The following is a 12,027-nucleotide window of genomic DNA, read 5'->3' as shown; positions in this document are numbered from 1 at the left end:
TTGGCAGGCAGATGTCTTTATAGAATTAATTTCCACTGGAGGAAGAAGCACAGAGCCGGGAAGCTCAGAGCCTCGAATTCATAATCTCACAATCACAAGCATCCCAGCCGTGCTAAAGTGCGTTTATGATCTGTACACGTCTGTCTGCACACGTCTAGGATTTCTAATGTTTGTGTGTGTTCAAGCAATTACTTCCTACCTGCACGTCTGTGGTGTAGCACACATGAAAGCGCAGTCGCTTCCAGGAAAGTAGACTGTTGTGTTTCCCTGAAGAACCCCTTATACACATCACACACATCACACACACACACACAGTCACACACACGGTGCTGCGTCTTTCTTCAATCGTGTGTGGTCTGTTCAGAACGTCTTCAGAAACATACCAAACACTAATGTTTATCACATCAAAAGAAGATGTGATAAATATTGGACACATTAAAAGAAACCTAATAAACTGGTGCAGAAAGCTCATAAATGCAGAGGAGTTAATAATAATAATAATTCTATTAAAGGAAAAACTCGATGCAAATCAGTGTGATGGAACATTTCTGTTCTGACGGGGGAGGTCCTTCCCCCAGATGACAACGCCTACAATCCACAGGGGGCGGGGGCTCACTGAATGGTTGATGAGTACTAGAAATCAAACAAGATAAATCATAACGCATGGCAATTTTTAAAATGCATTTTCTTTCCATTTTCCTCCCGATTTAGCACACTCAATTTGTCTTCCGTTGCTGAGGGATACCCATCTGCATCCGAGGAGAGCACGTCGCTGCTCACGCCTCCTCTTCTCGCCCCTGCATTCTGCACAGGCGTCTCTTCCGCCAATCAGGGTCCTTACACAGCGTATGAATATCCCACCCACATATACTGCGATCATCTCCCCCCTGCAGATACGGTGACCAATTATGTCCGCCTGATGGCACCCAACCGGTGGCAATGCCGAGTTTCCAACCGAGGATTTCAAAATCTCGGCGCTGGTGTACTAGCAGAATATCCCGCTGCGCCACCTGGTCGCCCAAAGCATGGCAATTTTGAGCCTGATTTGTTTTGTGTTTGGAAAGCACTCAAACAACCAGTTTGACCAACAATGAGAAGTTACACTGGTCATAGGTGGTCGTGCCAGTTCTGTCCTAAGTTCTATGAATATAAAGTCCGACTGACTATTAGGTCAGTAAAACATCTTGGGTATATTTTTGTCTGCCAATTTATCTCTTAATTTGGGCATATTTATTACCATAGGGCAATCGTGACCACCGCCACATGCACCACACCCATGCACTCTCGTACATGTCTAAAACAACACTATGAAGTCACTAGTGTTATTAGGGGTAAGGAAGTGACCCCCCATTCGGCCGACCCTTATGTAGACACAGGAAATTGAGTATGTGGAGCACTCAACTAAAAAATTGACCTGGCTATTAGACTATTGCGTAACCTAAGCACCTCTTTTCCATATTGTCCAAGTGTTGATAATCTGTGTGATTAGGGTGTGATTAGGTCTCTTTCAGGATTACAGTGTACATGTTCCAATGTATAGAGCACGAGACATCACTGTATAGATTCGGTCAGATTTTGAACACATCTACGTTTCAGCATTTAGCAGACGCTCTTATCCAGAGCGACTTACAAAAGTGTTTCCATAGTGAACATTACCTTACTCTAGTTTAAGTAGACAACAGTCCAAGAACACAAATCTGCTGAAAACCCTGTTAAAACCAAAGGTGTTTTTTTTTGCAAGAAATAAATAAGAGCATTAGTTAGTAAGTACATATCGGCTTAAGTGCTTAGTAAAGCAATGATGAAGGTTTATAATCATCTTTTTGAGCGAGACTAGTGGCTCGGAGGTTGTGTGGTACAGAGCGGGGTTTTATTAGACCTCACCGGTAGCTTGGGGCTGGTCCATATTTGGCTTTGTAGGTAAGTGAAGAATAATTTATAACCTGTGTGTCAAACATCGACCCCAATTGAGAAAAAATCTTTTGGAAGAATGGTGTTCCGTCCATCCACGTCCATCTACTTCTATAGACTCGTAGAACTGATGCGAATGTGTCACCCATGTGTAGAGTATATGGTGGGAATATTTAATAAATTGGTCAACAAGTCTAAACCGTTCCATTAGATATCTGAGACCTCGAATAACCTGTTGCTAAGTAATCAGCAGACATAAAATTATTTAGCAGATTTAATCGGTCTGGTTGACGTCAGGACCACAGGGTCGTTTCTGAGTAATGCGTGTTATTTAAAGACTTTCAGTCAGTGCTGTTTAAGATCAATTAAAATAGCTCAGTTTTCCATGTCACTCACACACGGCGTCTGAACAAATGCAGAAGTTCGCTGGTTGACTCAGACCTCGACACTGTAATCTTTTTTTCTCCGTCCACATTAACCACAACTGAAGACCCCCAGGGATTAGTACGTCTTAACCCACTACACTTCAGACCATAAGAATTAATTCCAGGAAGGTGGTGAGTACCACCGTCTTCCTGACTCACACAAATGCGTGTTTCATTCATACAGAGTAAAAGAGAAATATCATTATTTCTAAACCATCAGTTCTGTGTGAAAGAGCTCAACGAGGCTCAGACAGAAGCTAAGGCCCTCATCAGTCGTTCACCCACATCACAGTATGGTAGATTTTCAGTTTTCACACGTATAAAACCACACACTGTTGAATATTCATGTTTACCAGAAGGAACAGCCCAGGAAACAAAAGAAGTCGGTGAAACGTCTCTGCTTTCTCAGCATCTGGTTTTCACACTTTTGGTGCAGCTGCAGCTCAGTGGCGAGTGCTTTACCGAAAGACGTCAGGACTGAGGTCGAGACGCAGCCGAATAAAAACAACAACAGTGTGAACCGTTCTACAGGGAGAAATCTTTAAGGATTCATTTTTATATTTAATTAGAAACGATGCTTTCATCAAGTCGCCTGCAGTCGTGCTAAACTACAATGTTCTGACTTTAAATTAAATACATTTATTTTAATAAAAATCTTTATCCTCTATCAGGATTACAATGCTCAGATGCCCAGAGCATGAGGCATCACTATATAGATGTTTTACTGTCGTCAGATCTTGAACACATAAAAGAAGTGATTTATAACCTGTGTGTAAAACATCGGCATCTTTTGGTCGTGTCCTGTTCAATTCAAACAGTTGTGCAACTAAAATGTTCTGACTTTAAATTAAATGCATTTATTTCAAATAAAGAAAAATGGTTTTAACAAAACCACATCCCAATTAAAACCACCTCTTTATTTTAGACTTTGTTCAAACTATCTGTGCCAACAGAACAGAAATCGTCTTTCATAAAGCTTGGAGAGTAAAAAACAGTCCACCAACCAAAATCTGTAGTCAGATAGGCACCCAGGTGGCACAGTTGGACATTCTGCTAGCACACCAGCGCCGAGATTCTTAACTCCTCGGTTTGAAACTCGGCATTGCCACCGGTCGGCTGGGCGCCATCTAGTGGGCATAATTGGCAGTGCCTGCAGCAGACATGTTTCTGCTAGGGTGGGATGACCGGACTATGTGGGTGGGGTCTTCAAACGCAGATATAGACGCGCCTGTGCAGAATGCATGGGCGAAAATGGGATCCGCGTGGTTGGAGGAGGCGTGAGCAGCAATATACCCACCTCGACTGCAATCAGGGTCCCTCAGCAGCAGAAGACAGATTGACTACGCTAAATTGGGAAAAAAATGGGAGAATATGCATAAATACAATAGGGGATAAAAAATCTGTAGTCAGTATCGGGGGACACAGTTTAGGGAAGGCCTTTTCCTGCTCCAGCATGACTGCCTCTGTGCACAAAGACATGAAGAAAAGCTCAGTTTAAATGAAAGAAACTCCAGTGTACTGCACAACAGCTTTGGAATGAACTGGAACATCAAATAAAGGCTTTCTTGACCAACATCAGTGACCAGCTATACAAACACTGTAATCTTTTGACTAAATGGGCACAAATTCCTTCTATAGTCTTGTGACAAGCCTTCTCAGAAGAGCTGCAGTGTTGTGCATAGTCACTCTATTTTAATACCACTTGTTTTTGAAATGGGATGTTCCAGGGTGTCCAAATACTTTTGGCTATATAGTGTATGCATTTCCAGTTCTATTTCAGGGAAGCCAGCTTATTAGTTTTCTGTCCATCACACTCATTTCCTTGAAATGAATGACTGCTAATTAGTGCTTACTAGCATAGTTTGTTTAAGACCGTTTGTTTAAATATAATGCTAAACTGGTTTGGTGATTATTGTTGTAAATAAAAACGTTTGTTGATGTAAGTTTACACCCACGACTTCTGCTGACTTGCTTTTCCTTTAGAACTGACATTACAGATTAGAAAGGATAAAGCCGTTGTTATTTTTGCACTGATCTGTTTAAACGTACGGTAGCAGGAAAACATTCCACCCATTACAGGAACTGCGTTTTACATCTGGATTAAAGTCTCTAAGCCTGATTTATTTTTGGTCTCACTGTACACCAGAGAGTTTTATAACCTATTTTTTTTAAATGCACTTTCTCTCCATTTTCCTCCCGATTTAGCGCAATCAATTTGTCTTCCGCTGCTGAGAGATACCCGATTGCATCCGAGGAGAACACGTCGCTGCCCACGCCTCCTCCGACACGTGTATAGCCCTCCTCTTCTCGCCCCTGCAATCAGGGTCCTCACACAGCATATGAAGATCCAACCCACCCGCACATAGTCCTGTCATCCCGCCCTAGCAGATACAGTGGCCAATAAGTATCAGCTGCAGGCACTGACAGTTATGCCCGCCAGATGGCGCCCAGCCGAGCCGAGTTCAGAATCACGGCGCTGGTGTGCCAGCGGAATATCCCGCTGCGCCACTTGGACACCCATAATCTATTCTTATAAAGCACAGAGACTTCACAGAAAAAGGGGGCTGGGTTCGATTCCCAGGCTGGAATTAGTGCCCAAACCAAACCACAGGGAACACAAAGGTTTGGACTGAAATTAATTTATAAGTCCGGTAAGAGTTACAGACCCTTAACAAATAAAACGTAAACATCATCCAATCGTTCAGGAGTAGTGATGAGAAATCTGAAGTAAAAACAGAAGTACAGAGGTAACGTCCCAGTAGTTCAGCCATAACAGTTCAATAACAATAAAAAAATTCATTCAGATTATAATTTAAAAATAAAACAAACTCACAACAAAAAAATAAAGCAAGCAGGACACACGGCTGTATGTAGAATAATTTATTGCATGTTTTTCTTGTTAAGCAATTGTATTCGATTAAAAGCAGACTGCAATTTACACTGCGTACAAACATCCGTCCATTATATTTTTAGTTCTTTTTTTTTTAGTTGTTTTCTTCCATAAAGATGACATTTACATTCCAGTGAAAATACTGCACACATTTTACTGTATTGCTTCAAAGTTTTACAAAAACAAAAAAAGCTAAACATTCAACCGTAGCATCGAATTCTGTCCTCGTCTGTGATGGTGTTAAAGAAGTGATATGGACGGAAACGTCGAGTCCCTACTCAACGACCTCAGGTGGAATAAATCTGATTATAAATGTAAAAACTAAATGAAGGTTATTGCAGGTTAAACCTACTTAGACTCCACACCCGCTGATAATGTGCTGCAGGAACGACTGGTTCCTCATCCCGTTAACAGTGGAACAATTAATTATTAACTGTAAAACATTCTGACGACTGAACGGTTAAAAACAGACCAGAAAAAAGTCAATGTATTAATCCCGACTGGACAAATGTGATTCTTCTGTTGTGGTTTCTGTTAAAGGGGTTCCTGAAAGGTTCCAACGCAATGCAAATCAGATATAAGCTCGGTCATTTCAGCGACGCTGGGCAGCATTGTGGGTTTAGACATCATAACCAAATATTTAAACGTCCGGCTGATGTTTCCTGTGCTTTTTATTGATTGATAGTTTATCGTCGTGTCTCAATACTAGCCTCGACTCCCTTGATAAGGCTGCACCTCGACTACGTTGTCATAGAGAGCTATTTGAAACAGGCTTTGTTTCACTAGAGCCTTAAGATTGTTGGGAAGTAATAAACACCAGGTATCCCAGTTCACTCCCTAAGCACCATGGACTTTATCGTAAATCAGCAGCTTGGGCTATAATTTAATCACAATTTTAAAAAACCCCACAATATTCATCCAGGCTTTTTAGAGGAATGTATATGATGTGTAAAACAGCAAGCCGTATCATGGTTGTGTATCACACCGCTCATTTACAGTATAAAACCAAAGGAATTGATGAGAATTCCATTCGAAGGATTGTGCCGATTTGCATTTGGACACTAAGAGCAAAATTATTTAACTAACTAACTAATAAAGTCAAGACGAGGCTTTTATTTATTTAAATGGGGAGAGATTTAACACCAAAACTTAGCGTTTCATATTTTAATTTTTACAATTTAATATTTTATTTTCATCATTTTGGCTCGATGGTCTATCACGCTCACCCACCACTGCTTAGATACGCTATCATCCGGCCAGGCATCCACACAGACACCTGTGATGGATTGGCGCCCTATCCAAAGTATTAAGAGCCACTCTAAGAGTCCTGTGCAGTGATAGGAGAACCTGTTGGACTGGTGAAAATACAGGTACTACACATCACCTGGATATTAAAATTCCTTCTGTGAAACATGGTGGTGGCAGCATCATACTATGGGGGGCTTCTAACTGGCAGGGACAGGAAGACGTATCTAGGGAGGAGGGTTGTACCTAACATATGTTCCCCTCCATTATCCCGTCAAGCTGGAACCGTCGCCAGAAATTTACAAGCTGATTGTTCGGATATCCTCATGTTGGCTGAATGAATGCTGGACGATGCCCAGGAGTAAACTGGCAGCACTGAAGGAGCACTTCACTGGGCAGTTAAGTTTAACGACAGCTTCGAAACAATGACGTAACATAAAATGCTGCAGATATATAGTATAGGGAATTCTTTCACACCATCTCCTTTCCTACAAAGAATAAAGTGGTTAATTTCATTATGTTTCAAGTGTGTTAATGAATGCCAACCAACATGGCAGCCACTAAAAATTCAAAGTTTAATACCAGTTGTACAACGAGCCACGTTGGTCAGATCTTTTGCTGGCGGGTGTGGTTGAGAACAACGTCGACTAAACCGCTGCTGTCGGAGTGCAAATTCACGTTCAGTCAGAATGAAAGAGTCCTCCAGATAAGACCCAAAACTCTTGGTACATTCCTCAGTGTTAAGACTGATAAAACCAAGCGGGCATTCCCTCGCCCACTCTGATGTGTTTATAAAAATGAACACACTGTTCCTCCTCCTCCTCTCGTCTTTCATCAGTCACACAATCGCATTCGAACATCTAAACAAACCCACTCCATCACTCATGCAGCTTTTCTTTAGTACAAACAGACACCACACTTCATTTAGTCCCTAACCAACCAATTAAATCAACAAGTTCTGATTAGAGACTCTTAGCTGCTTAGCTGCTTAACAAAACAAAAGGTCAGAGGTTGAATCAGTCTATCTCCGTCTCCTGCTCCAGGTCTGGGTTCTCGGTCTGGGTCTGAATCTCGGCTTCTTCACTAAGGACCTCGGCTGGTTCTGAACCGGCGTCTTTACTGAGCTCCGCCGGGTCCGATTCGTTTTCCCGGTCCATTTCAGCGTCTTTCTCGTCCTGGTCGTGGTCGGTACGTGGAGCCTCGTCTCGGACAAACTGGAGAAGGGACGGTGGGTCGGCTGGGGGCAGCAGGGTGAGGGATTCGACGCTGAGCGCGTCGGCGTTGGCGTCCGACAGCAACGAGATGGTGGGCTGGGCAGTGGGGGTCAGGCTTGGTGCCAAGGTGGCTGCTGGTGCTGGAACGGGAAGAGCAGGACCGGTTAATAAAATGAGTTTTACTCTGTTTCTGAGTTTGTTTGTTTATTAGGATTTTAACTTAATTTAATTAGGTTAATCAGTTCACAAGGTTATATCAAACACAGTCATGGACAATTTAGTATCTCCAATTCACCTCACTTGCACGTCTTTGGACTGTGGGAGGAAACCGGAGCACCCGCCCCACCTGGGGATCGAACCTAGGACCTTCTTGCTATGAGGCGACAGTGCTACTGTTTCTGAGTTAGAACACAGAAATGTTAGTCAAAATTCAGGCTTCAGCAGTAAAGATTTATTTTATATAATGAAAGAACAGAACGTGTCCGTGAGTTTTGATTTATTCAGCAGAGCACATGCAAACTTCTGCAAATCTACAGCTGTTGGGATGCTGATTTTCCAGGGGCACACGGACATGCCTGTATATGGAGCTTTAAACCCACTCTCCGCCAAGACTGTCATCATCCGAGAGAGGAAACGCACACCGCCGAGCTTCGCTTCCAGAGGTGACTGATGGGAGAACACAGGGACAGGGTAGATGATAAAACAGGGCAGAAGCAGAATTCCAAAAGAATCCAATCTGGCTGCTGTCGAGGGGGAACGTCATGCTGGGATGGTTTTAACGTGCTGAGGTAACATGCAAACCAAGTGGACAGGAAAACCTGGACTCGAATTTGGTCTGGCTTCAATGCTGTATGCAAAGGGACAGCCTGTGTAGCACCATTATTTGTTTTGTCTTGTGCACACTAGGCTATTTCAAGTCAAATTTTACAGTTGCTGAACAAGGGAGGTGACCGTAGGGTGTAAAGCCCAAGAGCGATATAAAGGGTCTAACTGAAAACCTAGTGATCTCTCTACATAGACACATTTTATGTCATCCTACACTCCTGAGAAGAGGGCATGTCTAATTACTTAGATTCCTTAAAATGCTCCTAGGAGAAGGACCCTAGGCTTTTTTTCTTAACTTTAAAGCCTAAAGGTCGGCCTGCTTCAGTTCTGTCTAACCGTCAAAGCCATCACGCTTATCTGGAGACTAAAAATGAAAAGCTTGAGTGTAAATTACTCAGCCGCCTCCAGGACAGAGACTGAAATCTGGAGGAGACTTCACAGAAGCCACAACACACCGGCATATCTGTTCAAAGCTCCTCTCCTGGGGTTTTGTGGTATGAAGTACTTTAAGGTTTTTCCAAAACCACACACCTGAAGCACCAGTGTTGGGTAGGAGGGAGCCACTCTGACAAAGCAGAACAAGTTTTAACCATACCACCAGGTATAGTGGTTCAGTGGTAGCTCAGGAGTTAAGGTGCTGAATTAGGGTGCAAACCCCAACCCTGGTCAAGTTGCTATCGCCAAGCAAGCAACCCTCGAGTTTTTGCCTTATATTTAACACAGTTGTAAGTCACGTTGCATAAGAACATCTATTCAATTTAATAAATGCAAACATCCTAGAGGAGTGATCAGAAAGTCTCTGATGTAGGAGACATGGGTGAAGTTCTAGGTCATGATCTAAGCTTTGAAACGCAGATTGACATCACTTAATCTCAATGTTTAAGGAATTGACTGCCGTATTTTAAGTTATGAGGAACCTGGCATGAGTCGAATCCTCTATCAGTCTGCAAAATGCAATAAAGTTCATAGGCGTACTGTTCCATAGATTGTAAAAGTTAACTAAAAGCTGCCGCTTATTTGTAATGCATCCCGACCATAAAAATGACCAGAATAGATTTTACAGCACTAAGTGGTTCAGAGCCACAGTTAAGGTACTGGACTAGTAAGCAGAAGGTCATTGGTTTAAACCCCACCACTGCCAGGTTGCCACTGTTTTTTTTTTATTATATGTTAGTGCGTTTTTCTCCCATTTTCTCCCAATTTAGCGTAGTCAATTTGTCCTCCGCTGCTGGGGGATCCTGATTTTTGCAGTCGAGGTGGGTATATTAATGCTCACGCCTCCTCCGACCCGCGCACAGCCCTTAACTGAACCCTTTTCCGCCCATGCACTCTAACTGGCAATCTGGGTCCTTACAAAACATTTGAAGACCCCACCCACATAGCCCGGTCCTCCCTCCCCCTGCTGGCACTGCCAGTTATGCCCGCTAGATGGCGCCCAGACGACCGGTGACAACGGTGAGTTTCGAACCGAGGATTTTAAAATCTCGGTGCTGGTGTGCTAGCACTGCTGGGCACCTGCCAGGTTGCCACTGTTGGGCTCTTGAGCAAGGCCCTTAACCCCCAGTTGCTTAGACTGTAAGTCGCTTTCAATAAAAGTGTCTGCTAAATGCCGGACATGTAAATGTAAATCACACATTAACAATCCATAATCACTGAATGCTGGAACGATTCAGTAGGACGCAGCACTGCAGGATTGGTCAGTGTACCCAAATTCAACAAGACTAGATCTGAAAGTTAATCATGAATCCTCAATTACCCTCAATCATTTTAATCTTATGTCTCCCCTCAGTGAAATGGGACATGGTAGTGCTGGTAAACTGGGCCTGCAACTGAAAGGAGGTTTAAAAGCAGCCAAAAGAAGAAGGAGAATTAAATAACAAAATTATTCTCCAAAATTGAACCTACATTAGATCAGATAGGTGCGTCCTGCCCTACAAAAAAAGCACACAAAGCCTGAAGACTGTGTTTCTCAGAAAGATCTGCTCATATGAACTATGCTTCAAAGAACCTTTAGGGCTGCATAATACTTGGAAATGCTGCAGACACAATTCTACAGACCTGCGTGAATGGTTTGATACTCAATACTGATAACAGCAGCTTATTAGATGTGTGGCTAGCATTCAGAGCTGTGAAGTAGTAGGAAATGCTTAAAAAACAGGCCAGACTCAGGGTGAAGTCAGAACTGTAAAGACGCTGGCATTACATCAACAGCCCTGTTGTTTTACAGGTATTAACAGGTTTGCACATTTTAAATCGGAGGCAAAGCGTCTCAATCAGCACCAAACTGAAATAAAATCTCTCGTTCTAACCACTCAGGGCCTTTCAGCTGCTCTTTGGAAAAGGAGGAAGAAAACACACACACACACACACACACACACACACACACACACACACACACACACACACACACACACACACACGCGCACAGGCAATCCGATATTCTATTGTAATGGCAGCGTTCTGTGGAATTCCTGGAAAAAGCTGGGTACATCTGGAACGTGTAAAATACTCATTTATTTGCCCGAGGGTGGGGACTTGAAAGCATTCCTCAGTTTTTTTGGACAGACTATGCAGTGATCGTGTACTGTGAGGATAGTACACGGTATAAAATGTGTTAACAGATTATGGGTGACCACCAGCAGAGCTCACAGGCAACAGTGGTGGAGTAATCAAGCACATGCAGTATTTTTTTAGGATTTTTCCCCCTTTATTTACAAAATTTAGTCATTGCTAATTCCTAATAGTGAATCGGCCGCCGCGTGTCCAGCGTGGCTTTTAGAAAAATTAACAATCATCTATCACCAATTACTATGTCACAAGTTTAATATCGAACACAGTCATGGACAATTTAGTATCTCCAATTCACCTCACTTGCACCCACACAGACACGGGGAGAACATGCAAACTCTACACAGAAAGGACCCGGACCGCCCCACCTGGGGATGGAACCCACGACCTTCTTGCTGTGAGGCGACAGTGCTACCCACCGAGCCACCCACGTAGTAGTAGTAATAATAATAATGATAATAATGATAATACATGTTCATGCATGAGAAGCTCGCTTTAGATGCTGCCAATTCCCACCGAGTCCCTGACCACACAACACATGTTAATCACAGTTGTAAAGAACGGACTGATGGGGCGGGTCTGGTGAATTATGCTAACATGACATGCTCAATCAGGCGTGTTAGACCAGACAGAACACAATAACTGTCTGTGGCAACCAATCAATGAATCCTTGTCTGACATGCCAAGACAGACTGGATTCAACAGTTCTGAGTGAGTGAGTCATTATAGCTTCACAGTGATGGTGGAGTGTGTGTGTGTGTGTGTGTGTGTGTGTGTGTGTGTGTGTGTGTGTGTGTCACCTGGCGTACTCTGAGCAGATACATCACTTGAATGAGCCGTGCTGCTGTTAGGGCTGGGAGAGGAACTGTGCTGCCGAGCTACTGCAAAACCTGCGCACACACACACACACACACACACACACACACGCACACGCACGCAGCCCAAGTTA

At 43.2% G+C, this 12,027-nt stretch overlaps 1 protein-coding gene across 5 annotated transcripts in view; it reads right to left on the bottom strand.

Moving 5' to 3' along the window:
* Positions 1-5,201: 5,201 nt before the first annotated feature.
* clec16a (C-type lectin domain containing 16A) overlaps positions 5,202-12,027 on the bottom strand; it is a 62,911-nt gene continuing 56,085 nt past the window's right edge. For 4 of the 5 annotated variants that reach the window (XM_062984872.1, XM_062984870.1, XM_062984871.1 and 1 more), the window contains 2 exons: positions 11,879-11,968; positions 5,202-7,825 (listed from right to left, as the gene is read on the bottom strand). In XM_062984872.1, coding sequence (XP_062840942.1) covers positions 7,488-7,825; positions 11,879-11,968 — 428 coding nt within the window. In that variant the 3' untranslated portion in view covers positions 5,202-7,487. Of the gene's footprint in view, positions 7,826-8,260; positions 8,352-11,878; positions 11,969-12,027 lie in introns of all 5 variants that reach the window. The other variant, XM_062984873.1, reaches the window with a different exon arrangement.

This window comes from Trichomycterus rosablanca, chromosome 22 (assembly GCF_030014385.1).
Source record: "Trichomycterus rosablanca isolate fTriRos1 chromosome 22, fTriRos1.hap1, whole genome shotgun sequence".
Classification (NCBI taxonomy): Eukaryota; Metazoa; Chordata; class Actinopteri; order Siluriformes; family Trichomycteridae; genus Trichomycterus; species Trichomycterus rosablanca.
Note: the sequence above shows the minus strand (reverse complement) of the source record. Positions and strands in the feature narration are given on the sequence as shown.